A 21,816-nucleotide genomic window follows, 5' to 3' on the forward strand; every position below is an offset into this window, starting at 1 on the left:
TCTTAAAAAAAACAAAAAAAAAACTTTTCATTTAGCAGTTATCCTATAATGTTGTTTTCTGATTGACATGTGACTTATTCAAAGGATTTATTAAATAATTTCATAGATGTTATTTTGATGAAATCTTTGTATTACAGATGAAAATGCATCATTTGTGATATTGGATCCAGTGGTTCTTTGGGTCAGTTTTTTTTTTTGTTCTTCCAATTTTTTTTATTGGCAAATTATGAATATGTGCCACATTAGTATTTCTGTTAATAATGTGATCCAAAAGGCATTTATATTGTACTTCAACATATCAAACGAAAACTTACATAATGCAGGACAAGTTTTCACATATACCTACCTTCTACTTATCACCAGTCTACACCTGTACAGCAATAATCACATGGAAGCATTGTGGAACAGAATTTCACATGTCAAATGAGCGCAAAGCTGAAGAACAATTCTGGACCCAAATGTGATACTTGATACTCAGCATTTCCATGCATCTCCCCCCATGACCACCAGACCCTTTCTCAGTCAAAAATCTCATTCATTCATTCCTTCAATGGGCGAAATCCAACTGAAGGGAGGGTGGCCTAATGGTTAAGGTGTTTGCCTTACAAACACAAGGTGCAGGGTTTGAGTCTCACAAGGGATAATTGGCGAGGCTTAAAATGGCTCGCAAGGGCAGTTAGCTTAGTACTAATCTATGAACAGGATTATCAGTGAGGCAGCCATCAGGGGTAGTGTGAACATTTTTCAGTTTTATCCCTATCCTTAGCCTTTCATGCACATAGTGAGGTACTGGGTGTATTGTGAAATGGGACTGTCCATGAAGGACATCTTTTCCACTTCAGCAAGGGTCTTTCTCTCCTCATGCAGCATGAATGGTCATCTTTCTAGTCTGTGCCAGAGAGATCGTACCACTGTGGGTCTCCAAGTGCATGAATACACCACTATCCTACACCACACAAGACAAGCAGTCATGTCCCTTCAGTTTTCTCCCTCTGTGTCTGGCCCTTCTAGAGCTAAGACCGTTAGTTAAACCCTAGTCATGTCTGCAGGCAGGATGCAATCCTCCTGCGCCACAAAGGAAGGCAGGTACCTGAGAAAATGGGAACTATTTCCTGCAGTATTATGAATACATGCCATTTCTTAATAATTCTGTTAAAAATCTGAACAAAAAAAGGATTTACAAGGTACTCCACTGTATCAAATAAAACACACACAATGCTGGAAAATTGTGCATTGATATTCTGTACTCAGTTTGCACTGATTTGACATATTAACAGAAATATGACATTTATGCATATTTGCAAACCTGATATTCAAAACCAAGTATCTGCAAATCACTAACAGTTAAATACAAATCTGTATGTTATACCCACAGAGATAAACAGTAGTTATTATAATTATAACAACATTTACTTCGTGTGTGTGTGTGTGTGTGTGTGTGTGTGTGTGTGTGTGTGTGTGTGCGCGCGTGCACACGTGTGCATGCATTCACATCAGCTTTATGTCTGGCAGAAAAAAGTTAACACTGTTATGAAGAAGAAGAGTGTGCCCAGAAAAAGCTTATTTATACCTTTTATAATATTTTACATTTCTCAATACATGCACATTTTTATGGGTATATTCCAATGCTGCATTTTCAGTAGCTTTAGCTCAGGTGAAAGTTTTCCACACAAGAACTCCACAACTCTCAGAAGATGTAAAATTCCACTGAAGCTAAGTGTTTTAACATCCTGCCTCTTATTTGATCATTTTTTAAAAAGTAACTGTTGTGCCCTTCTTATTATTATTGAATCACGCAGCTTACCAAATTCAAACTATTCAGCTCTAACATAAAAATCATTAGTCTCTCCAAGACTTTGTGAACAGCAACAGCACCGTAACATAAGAATAGTCTCTCCAAGCCCTTGTGAAGAGCAAATGCCAAATAAATGGCACATTCCTCCTAGGCTTACAATAATTACTGAAATTTGCTGTAACTGCTGCCATTTTTCCGCTCTTCAAGAAAATTAGAGTTAAATTGATTTTTTTCTCAGAAACATTTAATGTTTCAGCTATATGGCAATTCTGAATGTTCATGACATTTTCTTTTTAAGTCTGTCCATAACAGACTTAAAAAGAACAAGTCATGGACATTCAGAATTGCCATAAAGCGGAAACACCTAATGTCCTTATGGGGTCCTTTGCATATATCCCATATCTCCTCTAATGCAAGAGGTTTCGGGGCATCACACAGTGAAAAGTCTAGCTTGGCTAGATGATTCTTTTGTTTTTTTCTCAGAAACATATAGAATGCCTGCACACTGTAACTTTTCAGACTTCTTGGTTACTGTCTTATACTGAAGAAATAATCAAGTTTCATGAAGTAAACTTCCAGCTTCCTGCCAAGTTGCCTTGTAATGACAGAATTTTATGTAGATGCAGAGGGTGCATTATTTGTAACAATTTATATAATGAAAAGGACTATACTCCACTGCTGTAAATGTATTTCCCCAATTCTGATGCCGAGCAAAGTTTGGACATTTGTCAGGATACTCTGCAAGCAATGCAAACATTTTGGATGAATTTCACCTTTCACAAGGTATGCAATGTTGTGGTCTTCTAGAAGTAATAAAGCAGCCATGTCACATAGATTCATAGATTCTTACTAAGCTAACTGCCCTTGCGAGCCATTTTAAGCTTAGCCAATTATCCCTTGTGAGACTCAAACCCTGAACCTTGTGTTTGTAAGGCAAACTTCTAGAAGTAATAAAGCAGCCATGTCACATAGATTCATAGATTCTTACTAAGCTAACTGCCCTTGCGAGCCATTTTAAGCTTAGCCAATTATCCCTTGTGAGACTCAAACCCTGAACCTTGTGTGTGTAAGGCAAACACCTTAACCATTAGGCCACCCTCCCAACCCTTGTAGCTCTGTCACCACTATAGTTAAAGCTACATGTATTGTAGTAGGCATTAAAGGAAGGCTGCATACTAATCCACTTCATGAGTCAAAATGGCGGTTACTACTTAAGCGTAATTATTTCTCTGGCTAACTATACTAACAGATTATTTTATGTTGAACTAATTCTGAGGATGAGAAGTACATTAGTTTTATTAAAATTGAAAAACATTTACTACATTTTTATCAATTTAAAGACAAAACCGGTATCTCTGCATGTCATACTGTGAGACTTGTCTATAGTGCCAAGATAACTTATGACCTGTATTTTAGATGTTAATCTAATAACAAAGTTGAAATAATGAATATTATTGTTGGGAACTCTGCTACTTGGAGTACAACATCTATTGTCCCATTACTGTCAGACTAAGCATTTGGCTATTGGCTAGAATTCCTAGCAAAGGATGTCATTAACTAAGAAAAGATTAGATAAATGATGTGCAGAAGAGCTGATTGATGTAGCACACTTCAGAAAACAACTGACACATAAAACAAAATATTTATCTAACCAGTTAATAGTTTCAACTTAGATAATAATATCACTTTTACAGATAAATGCACCCCTCAAATAAGGATATACCTCTTAAGATCCACCTTACCTACAGAAATCATGTTCTCATAGTTCTGCACCATCACCTCCTTGTGTAGCTCTTTCTCTGGTTTACTCAGCATTTCCCACTCCTCTCCTGAAAACTCAACAGCAACATCTTCAAAGGTTTCAGGCACCTAAAAGGATAAATAATTTGATTGCTGTTCATTTCACTGCACATGCATATTATTTTAAAAAGAGTGAAACCGGCTATGTTAAAATTTTCTTAAAAGGCACTACTTGCCTTTGCAAAAATAGCAAATCTTCCTCTCTTCATACTTATAACAGTTTTGCAAAAATTCACCAGATTGAAGAGGGGGTTAGCAATGAGGGTGACGATTTTTGTTAAAAACTCCAGCATAATATAATTGCTGTGCATGTGGAATAAGCACTACAATATTTTTTCTTGCCTTGTTTTCCCAGTCATACTCAGTTGTATGTAGCAGCTGCATTGATAAACCAGTGCATTCACGGGCAAGTACTAGACTAGCTGCCCTTTTGGGCCATTTTCTTGCCTTGTTTTCCCAGTCATACTCAGTTGTATGTAGCAGCTGCATTGATAAACCAGTGCATTCACAGGCAAGTACTAGACTAGCTGCCCTTTTGGGCCATTTTAAGCCTACCCAATTTCCCCAAAGGTGAGAATCAAACCCTGTATCTTGTGTATGCTCGGTAAACACCTTAACCATTATACCAAACCCCAACCCCCGAGGGCATTCAGGGACTGCAATAGCAACATTAGCGTTTCTTAGAGTGCTGCTTTGCTTTATTTTCAGCATTATTTTATATTTTTCTTTAAATTATTCTTTTCCTTGGTGGATAATGGTGTCTGCTCCCTGCTACAAATCTATATTTACTTATTTAATGGGTATACTAGTGTTCCTTTTGCCTTCTTCCATTTTTCCCAGTCACACGCAGTGGCACAGGTACTGTGCATCCCTCCCAAACACCCACTGTTAAGGAATACATGCATTATATCCCTCCCTAATACCATCAAAAGTGAGCACATGTACTGCACCCCTCCCTGTTACTCACTCAACTGTGTCCTTCTCCAGTTACCCAGTTTTTGAGTGTGCACGTTATGGCTCCCTACTGTAATTCTGAGACATGTAACAGAGTCCTAGAATTATGAAAAAAAACATAAAATGCAAAACAATGAATGTTATATACTGCTCTTCTCCCTTTAAAATTGTTTTTGCAGGGGTAAACCCATTCCTGCACCCTCACAATGTGAAGGACAAGCTCCAAAACTTATCTAACTCTAAGATCATTATACCCCAGAGAAAAGGGAATACTCATAAAAACAGTAATCATGGACATGGTATATACAAGTCCACACTTTTACTGATTCAGTCTGTCTATTATTGTGCCCATAGTTTCAAGTCTCAGAACCAGTTACTGCACTGTACTACTCCCCAGTAATCCCTTGTTGTTGACACATGCACTGTGAGCCTCTTTATTACCCTCTGCACTGCATCTGTTCCTAGTACCCCATGTTCAAAGAAAAAATGTACCCATCCAGTGCATACCCAGTTCTGGGTACATGCAGTGTACCCTTCTCTAATATCCCTTGTTCTGGGCACAGACACTGTGCACCTCCGGTACCAGGCACAGGCAGTATAACCCTTCCAAGTACCCACAGTTTTGGACATGTTCACTATACCTGTCCGTAGTACCACTGGTTCTAGGCACATAGACTGTGCCTCTCTCCGGTATCTCTCCTGATCTGGACACATGCACTGTACCCTCTCCCTAGTCCCACTCTACTATGGACACATGCACTTCACCCTTTCTTAGTATTCCTAGTAACCACTGTTGCTAACATGCACTGTACCCCTGTTTTGGACACATGTACTATACCACTCTCCAGTACCCTTACTCTGGTGTATCCCTCACTCCTTAGTACTCACTATTTTGGGCACATGCAATGTACCCCTTTTCTGGGATCTTGCCAACCCTCTGGTTTCCTAGTGGAGGACAAAATGAACAGAGGATAAGGGTTTTTACATTAATTCTTTAGTATAAAATCTTGATCCACTGAAAGGGTGGAAAGACTAGGGAAAATGGAGCAGTGCATTTAATCTAACTCACTTGGTACTGTAACTGCAGGAAATGTTGGATACTATTATACGTATGAACACTTAAATAATCACATTAAGTAGAAATACGCTGTGACTACTTACAAAGAGAAACTGTGACTAAGTAGTGAGTGACCTTGCTATATGCAAGATGGTACACAAAAAAAAGAAGGCACGAAGCTTACAGTAACTCCTATTATGAACACAAGCACTGCACCCCTGCTTAGTACCCCATTCTAGGTATATGCACTGCACATCCCTCCCTAGTACCCTCTGTTCTGGGCACAAGCACTGCACCCTCTCTAGTAGCCTCTTGTTAGCAGCACATGCACTGCACCCCTACCTTGTACCCCTGTTCTGGGCACAGGCACTATACACCTCCCTAGTACTCCTTGTACTGAGAACAGGCTCTGAACCCCTCCCTAGTATCCCCCCTGCTGGACATATGCACTGCACCCCTTTCTAGTACCCCAGTCCTGGTTACATCCACTGCACCCCTCCCTAGTATTACCTGTACTGAGTACATGTTTTGCATCCCTCCCTACTACCCCCTGTGCTCAGAACAGGAACCGTGCCCCTCATTACTACCACCTGGGTTCATAACAGGCACTGCACCCCTCTCCAGTACCCCCTGTACTGAGCACATGTACTGCACCTCTCCCTAGTACCCCTTTGCTGACTACATGCACATTACCCCTCCCTAGGACCTCCTCCATGCTGGACACATACACATTACCCCTCCCTAGGACCTCCTCCATGCTGGACACATACACAGTACCCCTCCCTAGGACCTCCTCCATGCTGGACACATACACATTACCCCTCCCTAGGACCTCCTCAATGCTGGACACATACACAGTACCCCTCCCTAGGAATCCCTGTGTTGCGTAAATGCACATTACCCCTCCCTAGGTCCCCCAGTGTTGCATACATGCACATTACCCCTCCTTAGGTCCCCTTGTGCTATGTACATCCACATTACCCCCTCCCCTAGGACCCACCCATGTTTGGTACATGCAGTTCATCCCTCCCTACAACCCCCTAGGGACCCACTGTGCTGTTTATGCACATTACCCCTCCCTAGGACTCTGTGCTGGACAGCTGCAAATTACCCCTCCCTAGGACCCCTGTGCTGCACACCTGCACATTACCCCTCCCTAGGACTCCCCAGTGGTGGACGCATGCATATTACCCCTCCCTAGGACCCCCACTGTGCTGGGCACATGCACATTACCCCTAGGACCCCCTGTGCTGGACACATGCACATTACCCCTCCCTAGGACCCCCTGTGCTGAACACATGCACATTACCCCTCCCTAGGACCCCCTGTGCTGAACACATGCACATTACCCCTCCCTAGGACCCCCTGTGCTGAACACATGCACATTACCGCTCCCTAGCACCCCCTGTGCTAGACACATGCACATTACCCCTCCCTAGCACCCCCTGTGCTGGACAAATGTACATTACCCCTCCCTAGGACCCCCTGTTCTGGGTAAATGCTCTTAACCCCTCCCTAGGACCCCCTGTGCTGGGTAAATGCTCTTAACCCCTCCCTAGGACCCCCTCTGCTGGACACATGCACATTACCCCTCCCTAGGACCCCCTGTGCTGGACACATGCACATTACCCCTCCCTAGGACCTTCTGTGCTGGACACCTGCACATTACCCCTCCCTAGGACCTTCTGTGCTGGACACCTGCACATTAACCCTCCCCTGGGACCCTCTGTGCTGGACACATGTACATTACCCCTCCCTAGGACCCCCTGTGCTGGATACATACACATTACCCCTCCCTAGGACCCCCTGTGCTGGACACCAGCACATTACTCCTCCATAGGACCCTCTGTGTTGGACTCATGCACATTACCCCTCCCTAGGACCCCCTGTACTGGGTACATGCACATTACCTCTCCCTAGTACCCCCTGTGCTGGACACATGCACATTACCCCTCTCTAGGAACCCCTGTGATGGACATATGCACATTACCCCTCCCTAGGACCCCCAGCACTGGACACATGTACATTACCCCATCCAGAGGATGCCCCTGTGCTGGACAAATGCAGATTACCCCTCCCTAGAACCCCTGTGCTGGACACATGCACATTACCCCTCTCTAGGACCCCCTGTGATGGACATATGCACATTACCCCTCCCTAGGACCCCCAGCACTGGACACATGTACATTACCCCATCCAGAGGACGCCCCTGTGCTGGACAAATGCAGATTACCCCTCCCTAGAACCCCTGTGTTGGACACATGCACATTACCCTTCCTTAGGACCCCCTGTGCTGGACACATGCACATTACCCCTCCCTAGGACCCTCAGTGCTGGACACATGTACATTACCCCTCCCTAGGAATCCCTGTGCTGGACACCTGCACATTACCCCTCCCCTGGGACCCCCTGTGCTGGACACATGCACATTACCCCTCCCTAGGACCCCCTGTGCTGGACACATGCACATTATCCCTTCCTAGGACCCCATGTGGTGTGTACATGCACATTTCTCCTCCCTAGGACCCTCTGTGCTGGGTACATGCACATTACCACTCCCTAGTGCTCCCTGTGTGAGACACATGCACATTACCCCTCCCAAGGACACCCTGTGCTGTGCACATGCACATGACCCTTCCCTAGGACCCCCCCCCCCATGCTGGACACTTGCACATTAACCCTCCCTAGAAACCCCCATGCTGGACATATGCACCACACAGTATCCCTGTTCCAAGATCATTCTCAATCCCTTTCATTCTACTGTACATTTGAGGTCCTAGACAGGAAACAAGGGAAGAGGATTGTTACCAGGGTACAAAGGGAATAAATGGTTATCCTCACTGCAGGTAAAATTACATCTCATCAGGTTGAAAATGCACAGCTGTCAAGTCAATACATCCATTCTGTGAGGGAATGCATTATTACTTGGGTTGTGGAGGGAAATACTTGCAAGAACAACTAAAATGTGGTCCCTTGAAGAGTTATGTGCATCCAAGCAAGCAATATCAGAACCCTGGATGGAACTAATTATGGAGGAGGAAAAAAATCGGATACAGTGCTCACAGACTTCCTTCTGTTCCTGGACTTTTGTTAACTGAGTAACTAGTTAACAGTACCCAAACAGGTTTAGGGATGAATAAGAATACTGTTCAGGATTATATGACTAGTCAATGCTCAGATCACCTTAAATTACAGTTAGGTCATGGATGTTTGTTGTGATGTATTACATGCTATTTTTTACTACAAATTGTGAGTGTTTGGTACATGTTTGGCATTTTGCTCTGCTACCTACAGATATAATTAGCATTTCCTTGCTTGTCTTCCATGGAAACTGTCTTTGATAGAGGGAGAAAAGGTTCACAGGTAAGTACTAGGCTATTGGCCCAAAGGCCTACGTAATCCTAGCCAGCAAGGTTCCATAGCCTACGCCACCCAAGAAAGTTATTTTCCTGTGCCACTGTCGAGCAGAGACACAGAAGTGATCCCCGGGGTGTATTTCCTATTGCCCATCCACTCATCAAGATTTTTCTTGAAGAGTGCTAATGAAGAACTTTGCTTGACATACATGGGAGATGGGTAGCTTGTTCCAGAGTATAGGAAGTCTCTGGGACAGGAATCTATCCCTCCAGCATGTCCTGTTTATTGTGGTGACAAGGTTTAGGTCCCTAGAGCATGTAGCTCGGAAGGATTGGGATTTCTTTAGGTGTAGCATGTCCAACAGCTCTGGGTTTGACATAGCTTTATATGTTAGGCAGAGATCACCTCGGAGTAGGCGATATGCTACGGAGTAAAGCTGGAGTTTTTTTGAGACGGTCAGTGTAGGGCAATTGTTTGAGGCCAGTAATCCTCTTTGTGAGGTACTTCTGTGGCCTTCCCAGCTGCTGCAGATGTCTTGTGAGGTACATTCCGAAAGGGGCGTTGTACTCTATAATGGGTTTAATGAGTGACGAGTAGAGGGGAACAATGACCTCTTTTTTCCTGGATGAGAACTCTTTTAGGATGAGGTGTGCCACGTAGAAGGACTTCCTGACTACTGTGGCGATGTGACTATCAAAGGAGAGACAACTGTCCACCTGGGTCCCAAGGTCTCTTATCACGCATTCGGTGTTAAGTAGATCATGGGTACAGAGTTTTTACCAAAGGGGATGACGTTGCACTTTTTGGCATTGAGCTTGAGGCCATGGCTCTGACACCAGGCATCTGTCTCAGTGAGGACCTTTTGTAGGATGTCCACATCATTTGGGGATTTGACTATGGCTCCTAGTTTGCAGTCATCTGTGAACTTCGTTAGCCAGAGGCCTTCTGTGTTAACCTGTACTTCAGAGAAGTAGATACCAAACAGGAGAGGTCCCAGGACAGAACCATGTGGTACTCCACTTGTCACTGCTTTGAGGTCAGATTTGGAGTCTGCAACTTTTACAGTGTGGGTTCTGTCAGTGAGCCAGTTGGCAACCCATCTTGTGACGTAGGGATTTATACCTAGTTTAGTGAGTTTATCTCTAATTTCAGAATGGGGGATGGTGTCGAAAGCCTTGGCAAGGTCAAGACAGGCTGTGTGAACCACCTTACCCTCATCCATGGCTTTGGTGACTGCCTCACTGCCTCAAAGAAGTCGATCAGGTTCAGGAGGCATGATCTGCCTTTCACAAACCCAAACTGGGTGGGATCCAGAGTTTGGAGGTTACCAATGTCTTTGTTTATAAGTTCCATGATGATACGTTCCATGGCCTTGCAGACCAGGCTTGTCAGGCTAATAGGTCGATATTTCCCGGGATCAGTGGTGGCTCCCCCTTTGTGGAGTGGGATAACTGTTGCTGTGCACCATTCAGTAGGCACAAAGCCTGATGCGAGGCTATTATTGAACATGGTGCTTAAGTGGGGAGCCAGTTCATTCTGAAGTTCGTGTAAAACGCACCCTGGGATGTTGTCCAGTCCCATGGATGCTGTGTTTTTGGCTTTAGAGAGTGCAGCTTTTACCTGCGTAGGTGTGATTACAGGGACTCTGCATTCTTACTGTACAGATATGGGCCCTTTAGGGGGTGAGAGGGGGGGAAAGTTAGCACTGAACCTATCTGCCAGGATGTTGGCAATATCAGTTGGTTCTGTAATTATTGTGCCTTTGTGCTGTAACTCAGAGCAGATCTGGGTGTTGCCATCTAGATTCTTGACATAGCTATATAATGCTTTGTGGTTGTCCTTGGATTTAGTGGTGATTTTGTTTTTGTAGCTATCTTTGGAGGATCTTATAAGGGATCTTAGCTTCTTACTGAGGCTGACATGGGAGCTCCTCCACTCATGGGATTTTACTCTCTTTTGCAACAGTTTCTTCCTTCTGTTGTACAGTTTGTTTATGGCAGGAGACCACCAGATTGGCTTCCTTTTTTTGGAGGATAGCATCTTGGTTCTGTTTGGGATAGCACGATCCATGCACTCGTGTAAGTGCTTATAGAGTGCATTTGTGTAGGATTCAGCAGTTGTAACTGTATTGTCCATCTGCATGGGTGTCATGAAGTTCACCACTTCTGTCTTAAGAAGCATGAAGTTGGCTTTGGAGAATTTTTTTTACTGTGGTTTCCTTAATGGGGGGTGAGGGCGGGATGTGGATATCAAGGGTGATAAGCTTATGGTCGGATCGGACCAACGAGGAGTTAATTTGTGGAGAAATGCAAAGCTTTCTGTCTGTATGCAAGTTCTACCACTTCTAAAATTACTGCAGCAGAGAGGGGGGGATTTCTCAGTTAAATAATTCTGGTAAGAGCTATGCTTCTGGGAGAGATAATACATCTTGTTGGTAGGATTCAGTCCACTTCCATGTTTCTGTATTTTTATTGCATTTGCTTTGGTAGTTTAGCCAGACAATTCTGTACTGATTTTTACTACTCAAGGGGGTATGTCTCGCAGTCACTTAAAGGGTGGGTCTACGACATTTCATTGAATGTCTATTCAATGAACAGCCATTCAACTAATACGTATTTATCAAAGCTGCTCTAATAGCCATTCAACGAATATGTATTTATCAAAGCTGCTCATCATCAAACGGTGAATTTTAACTAGGGCACATAAGCGGTTATCCAACCAAGTGACCATAAAAACATAAAATTTAAAACCTGCCAAGATGGGGGCTATGCCCCCTACACCCCCGACTAAATATACCAACTCAGACCTACTACAATACGGAAAAGGGCAAATTCCTGATGGTGGCCAACTTAGCATGTAAGACGTAAAACACAAGTAAGATTGCAGGTGTATTCCAAGAAGGTGGACATGATTTTCAGCTTATATCTTGGTTTGCAGTTAATTTTATTTAATGGGGCAGTTCAGTGTAAGCAGCTGCTGTAGGGAGGGGACAAATATAAAAACAAGTTACATATTTTGTAGCATCATATTTTAAAATGGGTGTAGAACTGTTCATATTTTGTAGCACCATATTTTAAATTGGGTGTAGAACTGTACAAAAAATTTAAACAAAATGTTAGGGTGAGAAGAACAATATGTTAGTAGGAATAGCGAGAAGCGTAAGACACTGTCATCAGATGATTGGTTATACATACTCTGATGTTTTACATTTCTACAGTCTCATAATTTAACTTCCAAAAAACATTCTTCCCCCCTTTTTTCTACAGGAAATAGCTTAGAATAATTATGTGTGAGGCAGCAGACATACCGTCCACATGGAAAATATGAGGGTCTCTCTGCCCCATGGACAAAATTGATGATAAACAAGGATTTCTGCACTGCGTGTGCTTGTCTGTGTGAGATAGACTTTGTGTTCAGTAGTTGCTTAGAAATAAACTCTCATGTGAATGAGAGTTCTGGTCTCCCAGCTATATATTTCAAATATGAAAACAAAAAAAAAAATTAAAAAGTAGACCCCTGTGTATAATACTGCTCTATTTACAGATATGTCATAAGATTTCCAGATCTATAGATTGACAGCCCCTAACAGCCTATGAGAACATGCTGCCCAACCAGCTGTCAGGTACAGCACAATGGGAACATGCTGCCGAAACAGCTGTCAGATACAGTACAATGGGAATACACTGCCCAACCAGCTGTCAGTTGCAGCACAATGGGAAAACAATGCCCAACCTGTTGTCAGTTACAGCACAATGGGAACACACTGCCCAACCAGCTGTCAGTTGCAGCACAATGGGAAAACAATGCCCAACCTGTTGTCAGTTACAGCACAATGGGAACACACTGCCCAACCAGCTGTCAGTTACAGCACAATGGGAACATGCTGCCCAACCAGCTGCCAGTTACAGCACAATGGGAACATGCTGCCCAACCAGCTGCCAGTTGCAGCACACTGGGAACATGCTGCCCAACCAACTGTCAGTTACAGCACAATGGGAAAATGCTGCCCAACCAGCTGCCAGTTACAGCACAATGGCAGCATGCTAACCAATAAGCTGTCTGGTACGGTACAATGGGAACAGACTGCCCAACCAGCTGTCAGTTACAGCACAATGGGAACACAAAGCCCAACCTGCTGTCAGTTACAGCACAAAGGGAACACACTGCCCAACCAGCTGTCAGTTACAGCACAAAGGGAACACACTGCCCAACCAGCTGTCAGTTACAGCACAATGGGAACACACTGCCCAACCAGCTGTCAGTTACAGCACAATGCCCAACCAGCTGTCAGTTACAGCACAATGGGAACACACTGCCCAACCAACTGTCAGTTACAGCACAATGCCCAACCAGCTGTCAGTTACAGCACAGTGGGAACATACTGCCCAACCAGCTGCCAGTTACAGCACAATGGGAACATGCTGCCCAACCAACTGCCAGTTACAGCCCAATGGGAACATGCTGCCCAACCATCTGTCAGTTACAGCCCAATGGGAACATGCTGCCCAACCATCTGTCACTTACAGCACAGTGGGAACAACATACTGCCCAACCAGCTGCCAGTTAGAGCACAATGGGAACATGCTGCCCAACCAACTGCCAGTTACAGCCCAATGGGAACATGCTGCCCAACCATCTGTCAGTTACAGCCCAATGGGAACATGCTGCCCAACCATCTGTCAGTTACAGCACAATGGGAACATGCTGCTCAACCAGCTGTCAGTTACAGCACAATGGGAACACGCTGCCCAACCATCTGTCAGTTACAGTACAATGGGAACACGCTGCTCAATCAGCTGTCAGTTGCAGTACAGTGGGAACATCTGCCCAACCAGCTGTCAGTTACAGCACAATGTGAACATGCTGCTCAACCAGCTGAGAGTTACAGCACAGTCGAAACATGCTGCCCAACCAGCTGTCAGTTACAGCACAATGGAAAAACGCTGCCCAACCAGCTGTCAGTTACAGCACATTGGGAATACATTGCTCAACCAGCTGTCAGGTACAGCACAATGGGGACACGCTGCCCAAACAGCTGTCAGGTACAGCACAATGGGAACACGCTGCCCAACCGGCTGTCAGGTACAGCACAGTGGGAACATACTGCCCAACCAGCTTTCAGTTACAGCACAATGGGAACATGCTGCCCACCAAGCTGTCAGTTACAGCATCTAAACACCTAAACAGCTGCATTCAACAACAAAAAAAATCTAATACAGTAATACCCTATGTATATTCAGCTACAGATTTTAAAGTAACTGCACATTCATACTTCTGTTTAGTCAGTACACAAGTGTTCCTGCCCCAGGGTTATACAGTAATACCCTATGTATGTTCAGCTACAGATTATAAAGTAACTACACATTCATACTTCTGTTTAGTCAGTGTGCCAGTGTTCCTGCCCCAGGGTTATACAGTAATACCCTATGTAGGTTCAGCTACAGATTTTAAAGTAACTACACATTCATACTTCTGTTTAGTCAGTGCACCAGTGCTCCTGCCTCAGGGTTATACAGCAATACCCTATGTATGTTACAGCCCCAGATTTTATTTTTTTTTCATACTTCTGTTTAGTCAGTGTACCAGTGTTCCTGCTCCAGGGTTATGCAGTAATGCCCTATGTATATTCAGCTACAGATTTTAAAGTAGCTACATATTCATACTTCTGTTTAGTCAGTGCACCAGTGTTCCTGCCCCAGGGTTATGCAGTAATACCCTATGTATGTTCAGCTACAGATTTTAAAGTAACTACACATTCATACTTCTGTTTAGTCAGTGCACCAGTGTTCCTGCCCCAGGGTTATGCAGTAATACCCTATGTATGTTCAGCTACAGATTTTAAAGTAACTACACATTCATACTTCTGTTTAGTCAGTGCATCAGTGTTCCTACCCCAGGGTTATACAGTAATACCCTATGTATGTGGCAGCCCCAGATTTTAAAGTAACTACACATTCATACTTCTGTTTAGTCAGTGTGCCAATGTTTCTGGTTTGTACAATAATGCCATACCAACACACATTTTCAGCCTGTGTCTTGCTGCCGCAGGTTGGTATTATAACACCTTAGCCATACATAATTTCTTGGTAAATTGTTTAGGGATACTGATAGTAACCATCTGCAAATATTCCCTACAGCGAGTGAGTGTGTAAGTGCGTGTGCGACTGCCCCAGGTGTATACAGTAAATCCTCCATTCTTACTCCCCAATATACCACGTGTGTCAGTGCCCAGGGTTTCTGCTTTAATCATCTACCCATAATTCCATTTGGTAAATCCTCCAATCATACTCTCCTTTATACCATGCATGTCAGCACCCGAGATTTCTGCTTTAATCATCTACCCATAACTCCGTTTAGTTTGTTTCACTGCTCCTTATTTTGAAAATAACCCCCTGGCCAATGATAGATGGCAGGAATTTATTTACCTATATGTATCAATTAATTAATTATTTTATTTATTTAGGAGTTATACAGTAAAAAGGTGTTGAATACATTCACTGGTGACATAGTGGGAGTGGTTAGCACTGCTACCCCACAGCACTTGGTTCTCCAGTTCAGTTCTTGCCTGGGGTACCTTCAGTGTGCTGTCTGGTAAATCCTCCCTGTGCCTGCATAGGCTTTTATTGGGGGCAGGGACTCCAGTTTCCTCTCACATCCCAAAGACATGCTACAGGTGAACTGGTGTTCCTCCAAACTGCTAAAGGTGTAATTGTTGTGGGACAGTTGAGTGGATGTGTCTGCCCTGTAAGGAGCTATGCCTCCACATGACTCCAAACTGGATTAAGGAGATAATCATAGAATGAATTATGCAGTCTGTCTGATATAATAACTATAACACAAGGTGCAAATATTTGAACAAACAGTTATACCTGACTGAATCTTCCTGTATGTTCCTTTCTGACAAGTAAAAGTCTCTGCTTCTCTTCAGTCTTTGCAGTTCATTTATTTTCCTTTAGGCTCTTATTGCTGCTTTATTATAGAATGTACTAACCCCACATGCTGTAAAAACAGTATTTAGCCATCTTCTATGCACAGTAACAACACCTTGTGTAGCCAGCTATCCTAGCAAACCTTTGAAGCCTATGTCCCAAGTCATATAATGTTACCTTTCAACAGTTTGAAATTAACTAAACAGTTACATGAGATGGTCATATAATATCTGAGCTGATCACTTAATGTCATAGAAGAAGGTCTCCTTTCCCATGTTAGGACCACTGATTTTATATATTATACTCTCAACAACATATGCTGTGCAACAATCTGTACAAAGAAGGAAGCCAGAAAAGCAATCTATAACAACAGGAAAACAGATTTAAAAGAAATGGTACTAGTGTCAGAATAAGCCAAATCTACAGCTCTAGGGTTCCTGGATCAGAGAGAAACAGCTGACCAAAAATATGGGGTATATTACAAAGATGACAGAACACCTTCTTGAATTTGCAGACCCCCAAAAATTTGAAATGTGGTGAGTTCCAATTTATTCTTACCATATGGCACTACAAAAGCATAGGTACAGGAGTTTAATACTGAAGAATAATAACCCAACTTCTTATTACAAGGGAAGCTCAGTTCAATTTTTAATTTATTTTTTTGTTATTTTACTCTGCTGATTTAAACCAAATAGCTAATTATTCACAAAGAACAAGCTTCCACTAAAACACTGTGCTCTAATCCCCCCTTTGCAGATTTTGCCTTAATCAATACAAACTGCTAAGCTCAGAAGCAAAATAGTATACAGCCGTTTACAGTTCAGGATCAGAAGTACAAAGGATATTTGTTTCATAAAACTTAGTTCCCTCTCCAGTTCCCTGCAAAACAGAAATCCTTACTTGCAGGTCATTCTTTCCTGTTCCTACCCTCAATTCAATCCTAGTAACACCCACTACACCAGTAAGAAACACAACACCCAATTCCTCTATGAATAAAATCCAACAGAAAAAAGAAAACGTTCCCTCATCAGCTCAGTTCTTACCTCCAACTTCATGATGAACTGCACTTTTCAGGAAGTCAAACAATGACTGCTTGTAAGGTCTAAGAACCAGAAAAATTCTATAACAACTACAAAATAAATACATAAAAAAGAATAAGGACTGAATCCTTTTCTACACACACAAAAAATAATTCTTCTTTGAACAACTTTAAGTTACTCACTTCCTGTGTGCCTATGAAATAGGTCCCTACAGTGTGCTGCTAACCTTATTAATATTCATAAAGTAAAGCAGGTGAAGAAAGTGTACAGGGGAGGGGTTTGTATAAATATATAATGAGATAGGCTGGTCTTTCACCACATACTACTGCATTCTTTATTTTCAAAAAACCCTGCAATGCATTAGCAATACTTCCCTTCCACACATCTGTCCTTATCACACTGCCAGGAAAGTAACACAACATAACACAACAGTTTCAATAGTTTTCAAGACCAAGGAAATAAGGATTCCATACAAAAATACTTTTTTTCTATTTTCTTTCTTATTCAAAGGAAATACAATCTGTTCAGTAGCTTACTGGCACTCTGTACATTATTAGTGTACACATAGTGTGTGTTTATTTGTCTATACAACTCCTTAGAGCAAGAATTCAGGACAAAGCAAAAACTAAAGGACAAATTTTAGATATTGCTCATAAATTTAGAAAATTTATAGAATAACACGTTTTGCATTAGGATGCATCCTTTGAAGGATACAAAGACTACCTAAAATGTTAGACTTTATTTAGTCACTTCACTCATCAATGATTTGGGTGGAAGGTTAGCATAATGCTTAAGGTGCTTACCTAACAAACACAAAGTGCAGGGTTTGATTCACACATAAGGTAAATGGCTAGGCTTAAAATGGCCCACAAGGGCAGTTAGCCAAGTAGTAATCTATGAACCTATGATTTCCTAGAAAATGAGCAGATCAAAAATATGAGGGAAAAATCTAGACATTCTGCAAAAATTTGGACATTTGAAAGGTATGGTGTACAGTTACTGGTTGGACTGCTTTCACCTAAGCTAAGATACTGAAAATAGGATCATAGGATCATATGAGATTACTAGGCTAATGGCCCTGGGGCCCTTACAAGCCTAGCCAAGAGTTTACCCCCCCCCCCCAAAAAGAGGAAACGTCAGCCAGCACCTGTTGCCCCTGCCAGTGAGGGACAAACGTGGAACCCCTGGGACAAATCTATGGTTTCCCATTCACTCATCAAGGTTGCGTTTGAAGATGGTTAGTGAGGTACTCTGTTTGATATGTATGAGAAGTCTCTTCCAGAGACGGGGCAACCTCTGGGAGATAAACTTGTCTCTCCAGCAGGTTTTGTTGATGTCGCATATTAGATTTAGGCCTATCAAGTGGTTAATGCGTAAGGAGTTAAACTTAGGGATATGGAGCATCTCCAGTAGAGCAGGGTCTGACATTGCCTTGTAGGTGAGACACAGATCACCTCTGAGCAATCTGTATGATACCAAGTAGAGTGATAGTGATTTAAGCCTCTCTATGTAGGACAGGTGCTGGAAGCCATGGATTCTCTTTGTGAGGTATTTCTGTGGCATTTCCAGTTGGTGCAGGTGTTTGAAGAGGTACATACCAAATGGGGCATTATACTCAATTATAGGTCTAATAAGGGAGAATACAGAGAGGTAATAACCTCTTTTTTTTCTGGATGCAATCCCTTTACTTATGAGATGAATGAAATAAAAGACTTTTCTGACCACCGCAGTCACATGATGGTCGAATGTGAGACTGTTGTCTGCATTTTAAAGTCTGTCAGTAAGCAAAGGCACATATCTTGACAACTGTAAAAGATTCAGATAAATTATAAATATGGCAGTCGTTCTTCGCACATGTGAAATAAAGCTTAATAACATTTCCAAGGGAACAGTTCCTAAAATCCTTATATCTCAGTAGCTCAGGAGAGAACACCCTTGCCTTTTGTATATAAGGATGTAGGTTCTATTCCCACAACAAGTCATTGGTTTATAAATGTACACTTGGCTAATGACCACTAGGGCCTTTATAAACCCAGAAATGTGACCCACAAATCTGATTTATATAGATGATTTAGGACTGTTTCTGTCCATCAAAGACCTAGGAGCCAGGCCAGGCATGAATTTTCGATTACCCATCCATTGGTTCAACTTGCACTTAAATAAGGATAGGGAGTAGCTCTATTTTTCATGGATGGGGAGACTGTTCCAGAGAATGAGAATTCTCTGAGAAACATAAATGACTCTCCAACATGACCTATTTATGACACAAGCAAAATTTAGGACTTTCGGTCTTATATTTCTGATGCTGTTTGTTTTGATGACATGCAAAAGGTTCATCAAAAATGGGTTCAGGGATCACTTTTATGCCAGGGAAAGAGCAGCTCTCAGAAGTCTGTATGATACCAAGTAAAGAGATGGGGCTTTGAGGCGATCAGCACAGGACATTGTGTTTAGTCCTTGTATTCTTTTTTAAAGGAACCTTTGTGGATGTTCCAATTGGTGCACATGTTAGGCCAGGTACATACTGAAGAGGGTATGATGGGTCTGATGAGGGCTGAATACAATGGTATGATCACCTCTCTAGACCTAGATGCTTATAAGTTGAACAACATAGAAGGATTTTCTTACTACCTTGGACACATGTTGATCGAAGGCTAGATTACTACCTACAGGAGTTCCCAGATCCCTGACTAGTGAACCAACTTTTAAGGTGTTTATTGATGATGTAGTTACCTAGGGAGGTAGACTTCCCAAAAGGTACTATAATCCATTTCTTGAGTTTTAAGACATGGCTTTGTCAAGTGCTTGTCTGTATTAGGCCTTCCTGAAGGGTGTTCTTATCTTGCAGGGATTAAATGACTGCTCCAAGTTTGCAATCATCTGTGAACTTGGTCAACCAAAGGCCTTTGACAATGAATTTGACATCCAAGAAGTAGATGACGAAGAGCAGTGGAAACAGCACAGAGCACTGGTGGCCGGCCTCTTTGTAGAGGTGACCTCACTGATCCTTACCTCTTGGGTCCTATCAGTGAAATATTTACCTGTCCAGTGTGTTATAGAGAGGTCTATACCTAGTTCCATATGTTTGTTGACAGCACCCTAGAGAAGCATTGTATCAAATGCTTTAGCCAGATCTAGGTAGCAGTTTGCACTGTTTTCCCCTCATCCATTGCCTTAGTGACTTTCAAGAAAGTCCAACAGATTCAGTAAGCATGACCTTCCTTTGACAAAGCCAAACTTGGATGGATCCAGTGTCTGGAGGTCTTCTATATCCTTGCTGATAATTTCTATGATAATTCTTATGATGGCTTTGCAAATAAGACTAATCAGACTAATGGGTCTGTTGTTTTCAGGATCTGTTGAAGGTCCTCCCTAATGAAGGGGGATGACCATTGCAGTTCTCTACTCACATGGCACAAAGACAGTTCTAAGACTATAGTTAAATAATGACTCCAGTTGTCCTGATAAGTCATATTTAGACTATTCGGGAGGCATCCTGGGATTTTATCTGGTGAGTGCAGCCAGTACATGCTCCCTAGTCAGAGTTAGAGGGGTTATATTTGAGAGCAAATTTGAGGGGATGGTTGGGGCTCAGAGGAGGATAAAGTTAGAACTGAATTTGTCAGCTAACAGGTTTGTTATATTTCCACGCTCAGTGAATGTGGCACCATTAATCACCATATCAGCACATTACTGTGTGCTGGCCTTCAGGTTTTTGACACAGCTGTAGAAGGCCTTATGGTTATTTTTCACTTAGGTTCATAGGTAGGTACTAGGCTATTGGCCCTAGGGCCTATATAAGCCCAGCCAAAAAGGTACCCTGGCTTTCGCCACCCAAGAAAATTATTTCCCTGTGCCCCTGTCGAGCAGAACCACAGAAGTGATCCCCGGGGTGAATTTCCTATCTCCCATCCAATCATCAGGATTTTTCTTGAAGAGTGCTAATGAGGAGCTTTGTTTGATATAGGTAGGTAGTTTGTTCCAGAGCATAGGAAGTCTCTGGGACAGGAATCTATCCTTTCAGCATGTTCGGTTTATTGTGGTGACAAGGTTTAGGTCCATAGAGTGTGTAGCTCGGAGGGAATGGGATTTCTTTAAAGTGGAGCATGTCCAACAGCTCTGGGTTTGACATAGCTTTGTGTTAGGCAGAGATCACCTCTGAGTAGGCGATTGAAATGCGACGGAGTAAAGCTGGAGTTTTCTAAGATGGTCTGCGTAGGCCATCTGTTTAAGGCCAGTAATCCTCTTTGTGAGGTATTTCTGCAGCCTTTCTAGTTGTTGTAGATGTCTTGTGAGGTACATACCAAAAGGGGCATTGTACTCTATAATGGGCCTAATGAGTGATGAGTAGAGGGGAACAATGGCCTCTTTTTTCCTGGATGAGAAACCTTTTGTGATGAAGTATGCCACGTAGAAGGATTTCCTGACTACTGTGGTGATGTGATTATCAAAGGAGAGACTACTGTCCACCTGTGTTCCAGGGTCTCTTATCACACTTTCCATGTTAAGTAGACTACCTCCTATGTGGTAGTTCATGGCTACAGAGTTTTTACCAAAAGGGATGAAAATGCACTTTTTGGCACTGAGCTTGAGGCCATGGCTTTGACACCAGGCATCTGTCTCAGTGAGGCCCTTTTGTAGGATGTCCATATCATTAGGAGTTTTGATTATGGCTCCCAGTTTGCAGTCATCTGAGAACTTTGGTAGCCAAAGACCTTCTGTGTTAGCCTGTACATCTGAGAAGTAGATACCAAACAGGAAAGGACCCAGGACTGAACCCTGTGGTACTCCACGTGTCACTGGTCTGAAGTCAGATTTGGAGTCTGCTACTTTCACAGTGTGGGTTCTGTCAGTGAGCCAGTTGGCAACCCATCTTGTGACATA

General features: G+C 42.8%; 1 protein-coding gene across 1 annotated transcript in view; it reads right to left on the reverse strand.

Moving 5' to 3' along the window:
* LOC122797941 (zinc finger protein 665-like) overlaps nt 1-17,079 on the reverse strand; it is a 450,270-nt gene extending 433,191 nt beyond the window's left edge. Inside the window, exons 1-2 of the mRNA XM_044066461.1 lie at nt 16,936-17,079; nt 3,538-3,664 (exon numbers count right to left, since the gene is read on the reverse strand). Coding sequence (XP_043922396.1) covers nt 3,538-3,664; nt 16,936-16,947 — 139 coding nt within the window. The 5' untranslated portion in view covers nt 16,948-17,079. The remainder of the gene's footprint in view (nt 1-3,537; nt 3,665-16,935) is intronic.
* Between the last annotated feature and the right edge of the window lie 4,737 nt (nt 17,080-21,816).

This window comes from Protopterus annectens, chromosome 3.part1, assembly GCF_019279795.1.
Source record: "Protopterus annectens isolate FY-2018-M chromosome 3.part1, PAN1.0, whole genome shotgun sequence".
NCBI classification, from domain to species: domain Eukaryota; kingdom Metazoa; phylum Chordata; order Ceratodontiformes; family Protopteridae; genus Protopterus; species Protopterus annectens.